At 32.6% G+C, this 20069-nt stretch overlaps 1 protein-coding gene and 1 non-coding gene across 7 annotated transcripts in view; both read left to right on the top strand.

Annotated features, from left to right (window-relative positions):
* LOC141545776 (nuclear transport factor 2-like) overlaps positions 1-19618 on the top strand; it is a 34595-nt gene extending 14977 nt beyond the window's left edge. For all 6 annotated transcript variants that reach the window (XM_074273045.1, XM_074273051.1, XM_074273074.1 and 3 more), the window contains exons 4-5: positions 16045-16143; positions 18749-19618. In XM_074273045.1, the coding sequence (XP_074129146.1) occupies positions 16045-16143; positions 18749-18862 (213 nt within the window). In that variant the 3' untranslated portion in view covers positions 18863-19618. The remainder of the gene's footprint in view (positions 1-16044; positions 16144-18748) is intronic.
* On the top strand, positions 4612-4717 carry LOC141552323 (U6 spliceosomal RNA). Its single transcript, XR_012485127.1, has one exon. It is a non-coding gene; the product is annotated as a U6 spliceosomal RNA (small nuclear RNA).
* Positions 19619-20069: the final 451 nt, after the last annotated feature.

Raw genomic sequence — 20069 nt, 5'->3', positions numbered from 1 at the left:
AAGATTAATAAGATTGGACCCAGGAAAGAGAGCTAGAAATTAACAGTGAAAATTATAGAAATGCAGACTTGTTCTCAATGTAAGGAAAACCTTTCCTCTATATTAGAGTGATCCCAAAACAGAATGATCTTATCTCCAGAGTACTTCAAATTAAGTTAAGAATGTTGTTTTGTCCCCATTCAGGTATGGTTAAATGACTTCAGAGTTCTTCCTACTCTACTTCTGCATTGTTACTTGTTCTCACTGGATTTCATTCTTCTTATTTGTAAAATTTGGGTTTTAGATTAAATAATTTCCCTTCCAGCTCTGAATCCTATGATTGTATAAGTAGAACAGTATAAATTAAACCTCCCTCTTCCTCCCCCCAAGTGTTAAACTGTTACATTAGTTAAAGATAGCAGATATAATTTTTATGTAACTAGAAAAGAACCAGTATATTTTAAAACATTCCAATATGTGAACTGCTATATTTTGTCCATGGCCAAGGTAGATTCATTTAATAAGTGGTACTTTTAAAAATTATCAAAAAAGCCTCAATGAAGTATTTTATATTAGAGTTTTATTTGTAGAGAATATAATTGGAAGAGAACTATTATTAGATGAAACAAAAAAACTCATAATCCTGATAGATTGATTTATCACTTTATCAGCACCTTCTTGAAAAGACTAAAAAAAATTTTTAAACTGAGTTCAATCCCAGTTCAACCAAAATATATACCCCCCCCAACTGGCATATATATATATTATATATAGGTAGTCTCAATTTCTATATATTTACATTATAAATATATTTGATTGAGATAAGAGTGTAATTTTCTGGAGCAGAGGAATTGTTCATATCTATGGAAAATACTAGGATTACAGGATAGGGGTCCACAAGTACTATGGTAATAAATAATTGTTGTTCTGCTGTTTTTCAGTCATGTCTGGTTCTTTTCTATTTAGGGTTTTCTTGGCAAAGATACTGAAGTGATTTACCATTTCCTTCTCCAACTTATTTTATAGATGAGGAAACCGAGGCAAACAGGATTAGCTGTCTTGCCCAGAGTCACACTGCTAACAGGCTCAGCACTCTCTATTATACCACTTACCTATCATTAGATAATAGGTAAACTATGGTTTATTTATTTTAAGTATATAGAAAATATCTCCCCTATAGTTATTACAAGTTTGTTTTCTATTTTTTTTCCATGTCAATTAAGTATAGAGTTCAATAAATGCTAAGGAAGTTGACCAATGTGCAGAATAATATCATATGAGTTGTTAATCTACAAAGACTTCCTGGTCATTTTCAGCCTACATTGCCCTTTTCCAAATTCCTAGACCACTTGTTAGTAACACTCATTTGTTTAATTTTCATACTGATGTTTTACCTTTTATATCTTTGCTATTCTTCACAAGGATGCTTGGTTAATGAAAGGAGATGATCCTGGATCTTTGAAGGCTATAAAGTGGAGTGCAAGCTTTAATCATTTCTACTTTGCTGCAAAGATTTTAAATAAGGTCCTAGCAAGATTGTAACTGTATTAGATGAAAAGCCTAGCTAAGCACTCAGAGCCATCACCAGGAAAGTAGCCACATGGTACTGATTTCTTTGGTTACAGTGATCCATGAAATGAAGAAAAATACAAAATTACCTTAAGCACACTTTCATTTCTGCTGTGATAGGAACATAAGATGCTAATACACACACACACACACACACACACACACACACACACACACACACACACACACACACACACACACACAGAGGACCATAAGCAGAAACTTAGTTATTGAGGCTCTAAAAGGATGATTTTTGTCTAGTGACTAAGTGGACATGCTATCACTCTATGAGAGTAATTTTATCCTACTTAACTTGACAAATCCAGAAGGCAGAAGGAAATAGCAGTTAAATTGAAGGATGGATCACAAATTCTCCTTGGAGGACAAGACAGTATTTTTGTTGTTGTTGTTGTTGTTGTTGTTTTGGGGGGGCACTGTTGTTCACCCTTAATTTCAGTGCTTATTATCACTATTTTCAAAGTGACCAACACGAAAATAATCATATCTCATATGCTTACATTTGTTGCACAGAGTGAAGAAGTGCAAAAATGCTACAAAAATTCCAAATTAAGTCCACATTTACTATATTAGTTTTGTCAAGGTGGGAATGTGAGAATTTATAATGGACAATAAGTTTTAGGAGCAAGGACTAAGAAAAGAAAAAGACTTATAGACGATTTAGAAACTTCATACCTGAATATTAGGAATATTTTTCTTTTAAAACAAGAATTAGGTCATGTGACCAACAAGATGAAGTACTAGATAGAAATTTTGTGCCAAAAATAAAGCAACTTCCACTATCTCTATGGTGTAGGAAACTGGGAGCTCAAAAGAAGGTTAAAAACTCCATGAACTAATGCCTTATTTTACTTCACTCAGACTTCTTCCATACCTCTACTAGCAGTAAGGCTGTACTATCCACCCAATCCACAGGCTTGCAACAAAAGGACTCTGGTCTTTCTCTTTCTTTCTAATGCTCTGAAGTCCAAACTCCAAATCGTAGAAATTTGCTGAGGTTTTAATAGCCAGAATCTTGGCAGCATTTTGTCCTGTAAAAGATCTTTGTAGGGGAGGAGAGAAACAGAGAAGGAGGGCAGAATACATCTAGGCTTGAAATAGAACTCAACCCCATACCTTGATACCATTATCCTGGTGTCAGGCTATCTAAACTGAGTGACAGAAATTAGTACAAACTGCAATAATAGCAGCATGACAGTACACTTCTATATTGCTGAACCAGAGAACTGTGCAACAGAATAAAATAGGATACTTTAGGAAAAGGAAGAAAGAGGTTCTGGGTGGGGCTAAATAATCCTCTAATAAGCCTGATAGAAAAATCTCTGCATCTATTTGGGGCCAGCCCTTAAAAGTACTTGGAAAAAAGATCTAAACTGGTGAACTGGGAATTGTTTACTGTAAAAGTAGGCTAAGAAGCTTTGAGATCTAGCCCTCAGGGGAAATCACCATCCCAGGGGAGTCCAAAGGTTAGCAATAGGGGAAAATAGAGGAAAATGATTAAAAACACCAAATACTTCAGGAAGAAATTCTTTATAGAACATAATATAATTAAAAATAGTTATTTATTCAGGGAATACAAAATAAAAGACACAGGCCCAAATAGAGACAATGATAGAATCTGAAATAATGAGTGAGATAAAAAACAAATCATAAAAACAATAATTAATGTGAAAGGAAATGATAGTGTGAAACAACCTACTAAAATTTCTGAGATTCAGATAAAGCAGACCTCAGGAGAGAAGTCATATCTCTACAAACAAAATTTAAAAATTAAAATAAACAAAATTAAGCAAAATTTTAAAATTTAATGAACTGAATATGTACTTTTTAAAAAAATTAGAAAACTAACAGGTAAAAAACTAAAAATTAACACAGAGAGAATAAAAATTATAGAAGTAGACAAAATGAAAGTAAAAATCCCCATAGAAATGTTAAATAAAATTAAAAATTGATTATTTGAAAAAACTAATAAAACTGATATAAACTATTAGCTAATCTGATTTTAAAAGACAAGAACAGAAAATCAAATAAAAATGGAAAATGATCAAATGAAATCACATAAAACCAGAGGAAATAAAAAGAATAACCAGACTATATTGTGTGCAATATGCTAATGAAATAGGATAAAAAATAGGCTATCTTAAAAAATATAAAAATATCCAAACTATTGGATCAGAAAGAGATTTTAAATGACCCAATCTCAAAAAGAGAACCAGAACTAAATTTAAAGTCACTATCAGAGGAGGGAGGGACCTACTAGTCTTGATAGACTCAAAGGAGAATCCTATCACACCCTAAAAGAACAATTAATATTCATATTTTGACACATTATTTTCAAAAATTGAAAAAGAAAAGCACCCTACCAAAATCATTTTTATAAGACAAATATGTTATCCTAATACCAAAACTAGAGGATAAAACACAAAAAGAAAACCTATGTTATTTTAAAATTTTATTTTTAATTCACATTGCTTTATGTGTATTAAAAATACACATAAAGAGAAAAATCAGAGCAAAACAGGAAAACTATGGGAGAGATTAAAAAAAAAAAAAAAACAGAAAAAAAAATACAGCATGTATTGATTTACATTCAGTTTCCATAGTTCTTTTTCTGGATGCAGAAGACATTTTCAATCCAAAGTCTATTGGGATTGCTTTGGATCATTAAACCACTGAGTCTTCCATAGCTGATCATTACACATTTTTACTGTTATTTTGTACAATGTATTCCTGATTCTGCTTGTTTGCATACTTTATTTGCAATCAGGAGACTCTAAAATCTTTTCCAATAAATACAGGAATAAAATAAGGATACCTAAACTCCCTGCTCTTATTTGATACAGCACTAGAAATTCTAGTAATAATAGTAAAAAAAGAAGAAGACATTAAAGTCATAAAAATAGGTAAAAAGGAAATAAAATTATCTTTGTTTGCTGATTTTAATGAAGAAAAACTTGGAAAATCTTAGGGAATCAGTAAAGACACTCAGACAATAGCTTCAGCTAAGTTACAGATTAAAAAATAAACCCTCAAAAACCAAATATATTGTACTCATTTTGACAACATATATACAGAAATTGGAACAAAGAGAAGATTAACATCTTCCCTGAACAAGGATGACATGTAAATACATAAAGAATTCCATTTTTTAAATGTTTAAAAGAAACATACTGGAAAGAGAAGGATTTACAGAGTTAAAATAAGATAGTATAGAAACTATTTTACTTCAATTAAATTTTTTTTAAAAAAAGGCAAGGGTGACAATTATGTTTTCATACAAAGCAAAAACAAAACTAGACCTAATTTAAAAAGAAAAAGAAATAAATTATATTTTGCTAAGAAGTACCATAGATGAATTAATATCAATTACATATATGGTGTAGTATCTAGATTTCAGAAAGGAAAAGTTAAACAAATTATAGGAAGAAATAGATAATAAAATTATAACAGTAGAGGACAGGAAGAAATAGATAATAAAATTATAACAGCAGAGGACCTCAATTATACCTTGTCAAACCTAAGTCAATCTAACCATAAAATAGTCAAGAAGCTAAAGAGATAATATTTTAGATATCCCAATCCTCTAGAGAATGTTGAATGAAAATAGAAGGGAATATACCTATTTTCAGCTTTGCATAGCACCTTCATAATAATATGTTATTTTTCAGGGCATAAAAACTTCATGAAAAATGCATACATGCAGAAATATTAAATGCATTTGTTTTCTTACCATAATGCAATAAAAATAATGTTCAATGAAGGACCTGTGAAACATAGATTATATAAATGACAGAATCCTAAAGAATGGAGACAGAAGTCAATGAACAAAATATAGAAACAATCAAAAATTTTGTTAAAGATAATGACAATAAGAAAATATACTGAAGTCTTGGGGAGCCAGGCAATGCAGTACCTACGAGAAAATTTACATTTCTAAATGTTTACATCAATCAAAGAAAAAAAAGAGCACATCAATTAATCAGTCATTAAACAACAACAAAAACCCAGAAAAGCAACAAGTTCAAAACCCCAATTAAATAAAATGGAAATACTTACAAAAAGGTTTTTAACAAAATTGAAAGCTAAAAAAAAAAAAAATAGCTGAAGTACTACAGTTAGGAATTGTTTTTTTGTTTTGTTTTTCTCTGACACTGGGGTTAAGTGACTTGCCCAGGGTCACACGGAAGTGTGTCTGAGATTAGATTTGAACTCAGGTCCTCCTGTATTCAGGGCTGGTGCTCTATCCACTGTGCCACCTAGCTGCCCCTTAGGAATTGGTTTTTAAAACATTAGCTACTTTAATTTTTTTTAAAAGAGTGAAAATACCAGTATCAAAATTGAAAAAGGTAAATTTGTAACCAATGAAGATAAAATAGAAGCAATTATTAGGGACTGTTTTGTCCACTGATATGCCACTAAAACAATCTAAGTGAAATAGATAAATATTTATAAAAATATAAATTATCCAGATTAAATGCTTAATACTGTTAGAAAGAAAAAATTGAACCATAAATGGACTCCTGAAGGAAAGAAACCCAAGAACCAGATGGATTTATAACTAAATTCTACCAAAAACTTAAAGAATAATTAATTTAAATGTTACACAAATTGTTTGGGGAAAAAAAAAAAGGTAAAAAAGGATACCAGCAATTTCCTTTTATTATAGAAATATGATTTGGATATATAAGCTATGAAGATTCAAAATTGAGAAATAAAACTATAGAATAATTTTCCTAATGAATTGATGTAAAATTTTAAAGTAAAATACAAAATTTTTTGTACAAAGCCAATACTGCTAAAAATAAGAAGAAAAATAGGATACTGAGAAAAACCCTTTATAATGTATTTCCTGGATAAAAAGATCTCACTTCCAAAATATATATGAACCTGAATTTTTAAGATGAGACATTCTCCAATTCTAGGTGGTTTTCAGAGGAAGATACCAAAGTTCTTAATAATAATATGAAAAAATATTCTGAATCACAATAATTAAAGAAATGCAAATTAAAGTAACTGAGATAGAAAAAAAGGAAAATGACAAATGCTGGAGAGGATGTAGGAAAATAGCTCCAGTATTGCATTGCTGGTGGAACTGTAAACTAATATGTTTATTCTCTAAAGCAATTCCAAAGGAATACTAAACTCTACATATCCTTGATACAGCATAACCACTCCTAGGTCTATATCTCTAAGAGATCAGAGAAAGAGGGAAAGGATCCATATATAAATATATATATTTATAGCAATTATTTTTGTGGTTTTAAAGAATTGGTTACTGAGGAAATGCCCATCGATTGGGGAATAGTTGAACAAGTTATTATATGAATGTAATGAAATATCATGCTGCTTTAAGAAATGTTGAAAGGAATAGTTTCAGCAAAAGCCTGGGAAGAATTGTATGAAGTGATGCAAAGTAAAGATAGAACCAGCTAGTTTACATAGTAACAGCAATATTATACAAATAATAATAATAATAACCAACTTTGAAAGACTTGGTAACTATCAAATAATTCTCTACAATTTCAAAAGACTCAAGAGGAAACAAACTATACATCTCAACATAAAGAACTGATGGATTCTGAGTACAAGTTGAAGCTGCTCTCTCTGTCTCTGTCTATCTCTTTCTCTCTCTCTCTTTCTGTCTCTGTTTCTTTCCCTATGTGGGTGTCTATATGTTTGTATATGTATACCTGTCTGTCTCTCTCTCAAAATGCATAAAGTATCTGGATACTATTCTATTAAAGCACAGAAAAGACTTGTATAAATTTAATGACAATGTGTTCCTTAAAGAAATAAAGAAAAACTTAAATAACTGGAGGAATATTCAGTGCTTGTGGCCATGCCAAAATAATAAAAATGGCAATGTTATCATTAACTTAACATGTTTCATGTTATACCAATCAAATTACCATAAGGAGGGGGCAGCTAGGTGGCGCAGTGGATAGAGCACCAGCCCTGAATTCAGGAGGAGTTCAAATCTGGTCTGACACTTAACACTTCCTAGCTGTGTGACCCTGGGCAAGTCACTTAACCCCAGCCTCAGGGGGGGGAAAAATTACCATAAGGATACTTTGTAGAACAACAATGAAAAGGTGAAAAGAGATACAGATAAAAAATAGAGAATGGTATTTAGAGATAGCAAATGATATTATAAAGCAGTAGTCCTCAAAACCATCTTTATCAGTTTAAAAATAGATAATGGAACATACTGAATGGAGAATCAGAAACAATGGAACACAACATATTGTTGATAAAATGGAAAACACAAATTACCTAGTGGGAAAAAACCTCCTTTTTTAATAAATTAAAAAAAAAAAAAAAACTGCTGGGAAAACTGGAAAGCAGTCTGATAGAAACTGGGCTTAGACTAATATTTTACATAAGATTCCACAACACAGTCTAAATAGTTATGTAACTTTAATATTAGAGACCAAATGATTTTTTTAAATTAGAAGAGAAGCAAATTACATACTTCTCATAGCTAAGGGTCAACAATATATTTATAACCAAAAGATGTAATTATGAATTATGAATATAATAAATATGAAACAGGTAACTTTTATTACATGAAACTTTAAAGTTTATGTACAGCAAAATTTATGTACCTAAGATAAGAAGGGAAGTAGTTGAATGGGAAAAAAATCTTTATATTAAATTTCTTTGATAATAATTTGGTATCCAAGTTATACAAGTAATTTATAAATCCATCTATCATCTATCTGCCTACTTAATAGGCATTCAACAATAAATAAGTACTCAAAGGATATGAATAGTTCTTGAAAGAATTGCAAATACCAAGAACATCCAAGAATGCTCCAAATTACTAGGTGACATGTGGCTAAAACACCAACCCTGCTCTCAGGAGGGCCTGAGTTCAAATCTAAAATCAGACACCTACTAACAATGTGGGCAAGTCTCAACCCCAATTGTCTCCAAAAAACAAACAAAACATATCACTAATCATAGGAAAGATGAAAAGCAAAAACAACCCTGAGATTTTACTTTTCCCCTGGCAAATTGGCAAAGTTAACTAAAAATGGCAATAGGCAATCTTGGAGAAGTTGTGGGAACTGAAACAAAGTGTAAGTAAGCAGAGCAAAGAAAATAATATTTATACATGGACTTTAATGTAAATGAAAAGAACAATTACATAGACAAAATCAAAAGTAAATTGATAAAATTATAAAGATCAAACATAACTGAAATAAAGAGATAGGAGCAAACCAACTCATCTTCCCCAAATCCAACCTGCCCTTTCTTTCATTGAATTAGGAGATATACTGATATTGCACATTACAAAGACGTTCAGACTTTTTCAATGCATTGATGGTTATGCAGAATTTTTCCTCTTTATTTTCTTCCTCCCTCCCTTCCTCATTCTTTCCTTCCCTCACTCCTTCCTTCCCTCCCTCTCTCTTTCTCTCGCTCTTTCTTCTTCCTCCCCCACCTTCCTTCTTTCCTTCCTTTCTTTTTTTTTTTTTTTTTTTCAGTATATTGAAGATACAGTTGAAATTGTGTGCCACAGTTTTATAATGGAGTGGACCCAATTAGCACAGTTCCATGATTTTTACCAATTCCATTCAGCAGTATGTGAACATAAGAGTAGATTGATGGTGGGAGCAATCCAAAACATAATCAATAATAGAACAAGGGGGAAAGATATTCAAATGTAGGTGATAGCGTAGAGTTGGAATGATTTGTTGAAGGGTTAAAGAAGGGAAGGGAGAAATTTTAATAAGTGTAGGGGATATGATTTGGCAAAGAACCAAAGACTGCAGGGACTGCATGGGACTGCAGGTCATGGTGAATATGAAGAACAGGATTAGGGACCACAAGGCAGAGAGAAAGAGGCTATATTTTCACTTTTTTCTAGTTTTATATTAATTTTGGTCTTTGTTCTATCAAAGACTACAATTAGCTATCTCTGAAATTAGACCACCAGCTTGTTTTATCAAGCTGCTGGTCTAATTTCAGGATAGCTAATTGTGGAATAACTTCCACATCAATATTGAAGTCTTTCCCTCTCCCTTCTCCTATATACTATATAATTGCCTTTAAATACAAAAAATATATATATATATATATATATATATATATATATATAAATACCTCTTTAATTGATTGCTCTTCTACTTATGGCAATGACTGAAATATTTAATTCTTCTACAATTCTCCCATGGCACTCCTTCCCCTCTCAGCTGAGGAGCTCACTTTATACTTCACTGAAAAAATGGAGGCCATTTGCCAAGAAATCTTCCTTCCTCTTCATCTCACATCACTCCCATGATTGCCTTCCTTAGTCTCCAGGAAAGAGGTAGCTTTTCTCCTTTCCAAAGCAAACTCTCTATATTTGTGCTTAATCATATTTCCACATGACTTCTCAGTCAAACTGACCTATTGTCATCTCCATTTTCCCCCTTATTTTCAGTCTTTTTTGGATCCTTCTTTGCTGTTAAGAAAAAAAAAATCTCAAAACATTTCTGTCACACCTACTTTTTAAAAAAATTCTCTCTCTTTAACAAATCATCCTTAATATTTGTCATACTATATCTCTCTTTCTATTTTCAGCTAAACTCCATGAAAAAGCAGTCAACAATTAAGTTTCTTTTTTTTTTCTTTTGATTCCTTAACTTTTTGCATTCTGGCTTCCAACCTCAACATCCAATTGAAACTTTTCTTGAAAGTTACCAATAATCTCTTAAAATATAGTTATATATATTTACTTTTTTCTCTTATCCAGCATTTATTTTCTCTTTGTTCCAGAAAAGCATAACTTTTCTCATATTTAACTTACTCATTTTCAAGCAAAATAAATACTCAAATTGTTTTTGGCCAAAAATATGCCTCATTTTATATCTTGAGTCTTTATCAGGAAGTCAGTGACATACATCCTCAGGAATCATGATTGATTATCTCATGAATCAGAATTCTTAAGTCTTTTAAAATTGTTTGTCTTTATGAAGTTATCATTTCTATATTATTTATAGATGTTATTATTTCTACATTAGTTAATGTATGTTATTATTTATGAAGTTATTATTATCCATAAATTATTCTCTTGCTTCTGTTCATTTCACTCTGTATCAGTTCATACAAGTCTTTCCAAGTTTCTTTTTTGTCATTTCTCAGGCCATAATAGTGTTCTGTTACCCTCATATACCATATTTTCAGGAGTCATTTTCAGTTTGTGGACAGAAACAATCTCTTAATTGCCAGTGATCTTTCTCAATCCTCATCCTTGACTTCTCTGTAATTTTTTACATGGTTAATCATCTTCTCCTGGATATTCTCACCTCTCTAGGTTTTCATGACACTGCACTTTCTTGGTTCTCCTACTACCTTTCAGACCATTCCTTCTCAGTCTATTTTACTAGCTCCTCATCCAGGTCATAACTGCTAAATTTAGGAGTTCCCTCCCCCCCCAAGGCTCTGTCCTGAGCCCTTTTTAATACACTCTCAGTTGGTGATTTCATCAGCTCCTATTTTTTTCAATGATCATTTCTACTTAGATAATTGCCGGATCTATATATTTAGCCTTAGTCTCTCTTCTGAGCCCCATTCCTACATCTTCAGATGCATTTTGTATATTTCAAAATTGATGTCCCATAGGCATGTGAAACTCAACATATCTAAAACAGAGCTCAATACATTTCCCTTCTTCCAAAACTCTATCCTCTTCCCAATTTCCCTGTTATCCTCAAGAGCACCACCATATTTCCCATTACCCAGACTCAAAATCCACTATAATCCTTAACTTCTCATCTGTTCATTGGTCCCCCTGCTTCAAGTCTCTCTACCCACCATTCAATTGCCAGAGGGATTTTCCTAAAGCCCAAATATGAGCCTTACCACTTGCTCTCACTATTCATTCAACTCCAGTGGTTTTGTATAAATATCAGGACCAATATAAAGACCTCTGCTATATGAAACCCTTTGTGTATTGACAATTTTCTACCTTTCCAGATTTATTATTTTGCACTCATCTATTCAGCTACACTGGCCAAAGAGATATTCTTGACACATTACACCATTTTTCCCAACTCCCAACATTCCCAATGAATGTTCCTCATGCCTAAGCCTCCTAGTTTTCCTAATTTCCTTCAAGACTCAGCTAACATCATACTTTATACAGGAGGTCTTTTCTAGTCCCCTTAATTGCTAATGTCTTCCCTCTGAGATTGTTTTCAATTATACTGTATATATCTTGAATATACATAGTTATTTGCATGATTTCTGCTTCATTAGAATGTGCCTCTCTTGAGTATAGGCCTTTCTTGTAAACCCAGTCTTAGCATAGTGCCTGACAGTGCTTAATAAATGTTTACGGACTGACTGCCTAATTTTAGATAATCCTTGAGTTGCTGTGGTCAAAAAAATTTGCCTTGGAACCAAACCTTTTGGTGATGAGCTTTACCAAACTTACCTGGAAAGTCCTCATATAAAGCATAGATTTAAGGACAAAAGTGACTTTAGAAGCCATCTAGTTTTCTTTTTATGATGAAACTGAAACCTCTAGAGATTGAATAAGTTTGCCCAAAGTAGTAAGTGGCAGAACTGGGATTTGAACTACTGTCTTCTGACCTCAATTTTTATGTCCTTTCCACTGTACCATGCTATCTTCTTGGACAATAGTCTTTTTCTTATAAGTGTGTTATAGTGATTACTCTGGCCTTCATTGCCTGCAGACCAGATCTGTTATATTTTCACCAATTCCTCCAAGGTTCTCTATATATACCCTTAAGGAGTGGGAATATCTTCATCTATGCTTTTGGCTCAAGTTTATTGTGTTCAATTAATTTTAGGGATCATATACTTCAGGACCATTTAATGATCAAGTTAGCTATTTGAAGAAATATTTATATTAAAAGTTATAACAACAAACATTTATATTAATACCTAGGGGGCATAATCCTTCCTAAAGATCCTTGTTTTTTGGAAAAAGGAAAATTAAGTCCACAATTTAACTCAGTTTTAATATAGCTTTAGTCCTAACAAGTTACAAATCCAAATCACCCCACTAGACTTTTATCCCAAATCACTCCCTGTATTCTCTGAGCTTCTTTGCTGAGTTGGTGGCAATGTCAACTTGGATTTCTGGGCTTCAGGCTCAGTTTAATTTGAATTTTTGTGTCTAAGACTACATTCTACTCCCTTAGAATAAAAAGGACAAATGAAGCAAACCTTAAGCCTTTTTCTTAGGCCCACAAGGACTAAAGGGAAATGTGTCTCATTCTCTAACCAACTTACTGCATAATTCCAGTGTCTTCATTCTATATTTATTTCCTATTTATCCTGTATGAATAACTTGCTTTATAATACATTCGTTTGCATGTTGTCTTTCCCCCATTAGATTGTAAGCTCCTTGAGGCCAGGGATTGTCTTCAGCCTCTTTTTCACTTAGCACAATGCCTGGAACATAGTAGGTGCTTTCTTGATTGACTGATAGTGCCTTTCCTGTGAGCAAACAAGACCTTTATTGCTGGATGCCACCGTAAGAAGAGAGGCTGCCTCAGTAAGGTAGATTTTTTTAAATATAGGCAGTTCTTTTATATATCTCATCAAAAGAAGCTGCTCCTAACTATGTGATAGGGCAAAGTAGAGTGGTCTTCTCAGAAACAGGTCTTTGGGGCATCTTCTTTGTGGGGGCCTCCATTTTGGCTGTTTGGGCATGTACCAAAACCCCATCACAATATTGTATTGATGTTTTTGTGTTTTGTGTTTTTTATAATAATAGATTCTTATTTTCATTTAAAACATTTTTACCCAAGGAAATACTAAAGAGGGGAAAGGGACCTGTATGTGCCAAAATGTTTGTGGCAGCCCTTTTTGTAGTGGCTAGAAACTGTAAACTGAGTGGATGTCCATCAATTGAAGAATGGTTGGGTAAATTATGGTATATGAATGTTATGGAATATTATTGCTCTGTAAGAAATGACCAGCAGGATGAATACAGAGAGGCTTGGAGAGACTTACATCAACTGATGCTGAGTGAAATGAGCAGAACTAGGAGATCATTAGACACTTCAACAATGATACTGTATGAGGATGTATTCTGATGGAAGTGGATATCTTCAACATAGAGAAGAGCTAATCCAATTCCAATTGTTCAATGATGGACAGAATCAGCTACACCCAGAGGAGGAAAACTGGGAAATGAGTGTAAACTGTTAGCATTTTTTTTTTTTTTCTTCCCAGGTTATTTTTACCTTCCGAATCCGATTCTTCCTTTGCAACAACAACAAAAACAACAAAATTCGGTTTTGCACATATATATTATATCTAGGATATACTATAACATATTTAATATGTATGGGAATGCCTGCCATCTAGGGGAGGGGGTGGAGGAAAGTAGAGGAAAATTCGGAACAGAAGGGAGTACAAGGGATAATGTTGTAAAAAATGTTATAATTATAAAATTAATAAAAATAAATAAACAAATTAATAAATAACACCTGCTGCAATCGTGTGTAGTCCAGCATAAGAATTTTTATCTTTTGAGAAGTGTACATATAGAGTGATAGTCATTTTATTGACAAGTCCATGATATTAATATGTTTATACTGGGAAATGGCCTGTTTCTTTCATTGTTTATCATTTCTCTTAATGTAATTAATAATAATAATAAATCATAGTTTGTACTTATTTAGTACCTTAAAGCAAAAAAAAAATTAATAATAGTTTTTTATTTTCAAAATGCAAGCATAGTTTTCAACATTCAGCCTTGCAAAACCTTATGTTCCAAATTTTCTCCCTCCCTTCCCTTTAAGCCCCTCCCTTAGGCAGCAAATAATCCAATATAGGTAAAACATATGCATTTCTTCTAAACATACTTCAACATTTATCATATTACACAAGAAAAATCAAATCAAAAAGGAGGAAAAAAAAGAAAGGAAAAACAAGTAAACAACAACAACGAAGGTGAAAAATACTATATTGTGATCCACACTCAGTTCCCATAGTTCTCTTTCTGGAGGTAGATCGCTCTCTCCAATTCAAGTCTATGGAATTGACCTGAATAACCTCATTGTTGAAAAGAGTCACGTCCTTCATAGTTGATTATCAAATAATCTTTTTGTTGGGATGTAAAATGTTTTTTTAGTTCTATTCACCTCACTTAGCATCAATTCATGATGCTTTTGTTTTATGCCATGGCTACTTCCCAGTAATTTTCTTCTCCCTCTATTGCAAAAAATAAAAAAAGTTTGAAAAAGTTAAATAAAATCAATTGGCACAGTACCCATATATATATTTTTGCATTTGTAATCAACTCAATTCAATAAATATTAATTAAATATCTATTATGTATATCTATTAGGTACTGTGAAATTAACTATCTATTAAGTACTGTGAAAAGCACTGGCAATAATAAATAATGAGAAAGATAATTTCTGTTATGAAGGAGCTTACAATCTAATGTGAGCAAGAAGACCATAAAAGGAAACTGAAAAAGGGGAATACTAGGGTAGAAACTAACATGAAAAAATAATGATCTGTGGAGTTGAAACCAAGCAAAAGCTGCTGCTGAAAAATGGAAAGTTACCTGGAAAGTTCTGAGACCACTGTAAAGGAAGGCTTTGGGAGGAGTTTATTAATCTACCCTCCAGTTCTACCACCAAAGAGGAGAGGTATCTAAGAGAGCAAAGTTGTTGTTTTTTTGAGTTTGTTCATTTACTTCAATCATTTCTGACTCTATGACCCTATTTGGGATTTTCTTGGTAGCAATCCTAAAGTGGTTTTCCTTTTCCAGATCATTTTATAGATAAGGAAACTGAAGCAAACAGGGTTAAGACATTTGCCCAGGGTCACACAGCTAGTAAATGTCTGAAGCCAGATGTGAATTCAGGCAGGCACTCTGGGAGTTGAGAAGGTGTTGTAAATCAAAATCTTCCATCTGCATGGTGGTGAGATTTGAGGTGATCTGCTTAAGCTAGAAAAGGCATGATGCTGAAACTTAACAGAGCTGCTGATGGAAAGTGGTCTTTGAGAATCAAAATTGAAGATCTTTGTCTCTTACTGATCCAGTTCTTAAAGTCTTTTTCCTAAAGACTGGCTAGAGATGGAGTTCAATCAGCATAATCTAAAAGAATAAGGATCATCTGCCTACTACAATGATGTCATCTGGAGAGGACTTTTGAGTATATAATTTTAGAATATCAAATGATCCCTTTCCATTTATTTTCATCTTGTTTCTTAGTACTGCTTTCTTCTGCCTTTGCAGTAATCCAGCTTTGAGATTAGATTGGTGTATCTAGATTTTTTTTCAGAGTTCCATAACAATAGCAGAAATAGAATAGTTTATGTTAAACTTTTAAACAAATAAAATGTAATAATTCATTTTCACCTAAAATTATGCAGGGATTTGATGGAGTAATTCCTAAGTAAATGTACCATTTGTTGTTTTTTCTTATGTAAAATTTAATAAATGTTTATCTATTTGAAATTTAAATATTTTGTATGTGTTTCTCCTCTTCTTATCAGAACCTTCCATTCCAAAAAATCCAGCACAGTATCACATCTCAAGATCATCAGCCAGCTCCAGATAACTGTATCCTTAGCATGGTTGTGGGTCAATTAAAGGTAAGGACTTGAAAAATCATTGCTACTTAATGCATATGAGAAAAGTATTTGATAAGTATGAATTTTATTGTTACTCATACCCTTATTATATTATTGGCAATCCCTCTACACTCTCTGAATTATTCATTGATTTAAAAACTGACCATCTTTATTCATTAGCCCCCTAGCCATTAACCTTGGTTGGTTCATTGATTAGTCTTTTAAATTTCTACCTGCATTATCAGATTATCCTTGGTAGTTTACTGAAACTTACTGAGGTATAAAATGAAGTATAGTCACCTCAGCCTTTGGGTGAAATAATTTACTATTTGTCAGCAATAGAATTTATCATTCATAGAATAACCTAAGCTATGAATATATATATCCTTGGATACATCCTATCAAATCTTTTAGTTTTACTTATGTGCTTCAAATGATGCCTAAAACAGGATAAAAGGGAAATATACTGGACTTGGGCTTAATTATTGAATAGAAGCTGTACTGAGAGTTGATAAGTAAATTCAACCATAGCAGGAAAAAGGAAACCAAGACACCAAAGGGTTATTCAGTTTTATGGGAAAAAATAAATAAAGGAAAAATACAAATGTTTGGGGGAAAGACTAAGAAACAGAATTAAAGAAGTCTGAAGACTACTTAAACACTATATTAAAATCTCAGGGGAAATGGGTGCTATGGATTTATTGGCCAACTAGCAATAGTCAAGAGGTTGTAAAAGGAAAAGGAAGAAAAGTAAAGTAAAAAAAAAAAAAAGTAAAAAAAGTAAAAGGAAAAGGCTCTCTTTCCCTTAAAAAAAAAATTAAAATATCATATGAGAATAAGGAAGCCCCAGGGAAGTAAGCTAGATATTAGGAAGGTCAAAGAATATTTTGAAGAACCAGTTTGAAAATCCATTGGACAAATGGGTTTAAGGAAAAAAGATGATGGTTGATTTGGAAAAGTGAAAAATTCAGATCTTTAAATGATACTCAATTTCTCTGGGTAGGAAAGGTACTAAACTGATGAATTTTAGAATGCCAAAAAAATTATTGTTGGAGTTCAAGAGAGATCACAAAAACATTGGGGTTCCAGACCAGTGTTGTGAGGTGTCTCAAAAGAATTTACAGATTTGGATCCATCTCTACGTCAAGGGGTAAAGTTTATTATAATTGTAACACCAATTAAAGTGGGATAAGTTCCATAAGAAGTTAACAAAGAAGCAGAAGCAAAAAAATAAATAAGTGCTTAATGGCACTGATATGCTAACTTTATGACTTTGAGGTGAAGTTGAAGAATGATCTGGTTCTGACTTTGTGCACAGATGGCATACCCATAGCTCTCTAGGCAGAAGTCAGGGGATAACCTTCCAGAATTGTATTTTTAGGCCTTAAATGTCACTAGGTTAAGTGGCAGGCACCCAATTTTGTCTTCCATCTGCATTAACTTTAAGCACTTTGTTATTGTTGCTCATTCGTTTCAGAAACCCTATCCCTGACCAACAGTTATCTGACAGCCAGCAATATTTGTTGCCTCAACATCCTGGTCATACAGAGTAAACTGGGGTAATATAGCTTAAAGGAAGAAATATATCATTTTTAACTACATCACTCCCAAGGTTAGAAGGCCTTGGAGTTATTGCTGCATCCTTCCTTAGAGCTGCACCACTTTGTTATGAGCCTATGCATTTATAGGTAAATAATCTAAATTGTAGGTGAAAAGGAAAGGGTCTATATAAGGGCAGAAATCTGAGAACAATGGTACACTATGCTGTCAATAACAGACATCAAAATAAGCATGCAAACATGATCTTACCTTTATTTAATAAATCCCCATCTAAAACATTGTATTTTGCAACACTGCAGTCTTTATTATACTTCAGAAAAGCAAATGAAACCAAGGGATGTACAGAATAGGGCAAATGGAGAGGAGAAGGTTGGGAAATTGATAATCTTCATTCAACAAAGGTATAAAACATACCAATATTTGCAAAAATTGTGGAAAGAGACTATCACAATGATTCATTTCTGGTGTATAGGCCCTCTCTATTGTAAAATTCACAACAAGTTTATAGAAGCTTTCTGTCTTGATAAGCAGGAAATATTTTATTAAGAAGGGACATATGTGGAATATATTGCTTTATTCCAAACTAATAATGAACATTTAAATCTACTGATGGTGATTGGATGCCACTTAAAACACTATATAAGCAGATCCAAGAAAATAATATATACAGTGGCTACAATAATATAGTAAATAGGACAACCATGAAAGAAAATCAAAAGTCAGTGTTTCAAAATTAGAAAAAACACATATAGCTCAAAGGAATACATATGTTAAAATATCTCCATTCCATCCTTTATGGTTCTCTGGAAGGTCTGTACACTAGACATATTTTCAAAATTGATCAATTATGTTCATTTCCCCCTCTTTATCTTTCTATTTTTTTTTTTTTTTGTCTTATAATATTGCTTATTATATAGGTTGCTTTTCTGGGCAGATGAAAAGAAGGGATAGGATACTTAGGAAATTATGGTGATGTTAAAAAAAAGTAAAAACATTAAAAAAAAATACTAGGGAATAACTTCTTCCCTCCCATTCCCCACCCCCTCTTTTTTTTTTTTTTTTAAAGGTAGATGAAGAGCCTGTTATGGGATTCCACCAACTGTTTATTCTGAAGAATATGAATGACAAATGGATTTGCACTAATGATATTTTTAGATTGGCTTTGTACAACTTTGCTTGAGTATTTTGTATTCTTTTTACTCTCATACTTTCCCTACTTTGTTGTTCTTGGCTTGGTTCAACTTAGGATAAAGAGGCAACATTTATTTATTTATTTTTGTTTTATTCTGCTATGTGTTTACAAATGAAAGAACATGAATGGCTGTATAAAACAATCAAAGGGCAATTTTAGGGAAAGGATGGAGAGTCCTGCATCAAAATTTCAGAACGCTGGGAAATTGACTCAAGCAAGAGAAGCACTAAACTGCTATCTTGGGAGAACAGATGCAAAAAAAATTTACCTGTTAGAAAAAGGCCCCTGTTTAGGGCACCACAATTCTACTTTTTGGGACTGAGGAAAAAATTCTTTCATCCGCATGGATTTAATAACAATAATGATAGATACTTCTCACTTTAAAGAAACTCTGAATTGGAAACTCAATTCACTTCCTTGATGCCCCTGCTTTGTGTTCAGCCAAAATTTAGTTAGCAATACAGTTAATTCTAGGCAAGTTATTTTTGTAGCTGTACTCAGAACATCTGTGGGATGGTGGTTGACACAAAGTAGACTTTTGCGTGTCAGATATTAGAATATAGGAAATTGCTTTTTCACACAGATTTATAATGTTTGTGTTACTGTTCCATCGAGCTAAATCCTGTTATCCTTATGTTCCTAAATGTGTGAAGTCACCAATTTAGTATATACTTTACAGTGAACCAGAAAATTTTGGATATTAGGAATGATAAAATACTAATTAAAAAAACAAACATAAACAAAGTAATTTTTTTAACCTAAAGTCTACTATACTAAATGGGCAAAAAGTAATGGCCAATTCACATAGGTTTATTTTTAACCGTATAGAGGGACAGCAGTCTCTCTGAGCTTAGTTATGTCATATTGGTTAGGATAATTGCCAAGTATTTAATGAATTATGAGCACACCATGTTCCTGTACACCAACAGAAGGCATGAAGAGCCAGACTCTTTTGCTTTTTTTATTCTGGTTTATGAATTTTCTATTATGTTTAACTCACTTTAAAAGAAAGTTCTACACATCAATTCTGATATGTAAAAATCAATGTGAAATATTAATTCATACTGGGAAAGGAATAAAGCAGCACATTCTATCTTTGGTTCCAATCAATAGATCAGTGTCAAAGCTGGAAGAGAATTTAAAATCTAGCTTATGTAATTCCTTCATTTTATAGATAAAAGGCAGAATCAGAATA

This window comes from Sminthopsis crassicaudata, chromosome 1 (assembly GCF_048593235.1).
Source record: "Sminthopsis crassicaudata isolate SCR6 chromosome 1, ASM4859323v1, whole genome shotgun sequence".
Lineage (NCBI taxonomy): Eukaryota > Metazoa > Chordata > Mammalia > Dasyuromorphia > Dasyuridae > Sminthopsis > Sminthopsis crassicaudata.
The sequence above is the reverse complement of the archived record's forward strand: the minus strand, read 5'-3'. Positions and strand labels throughout refer to the sequence as shown.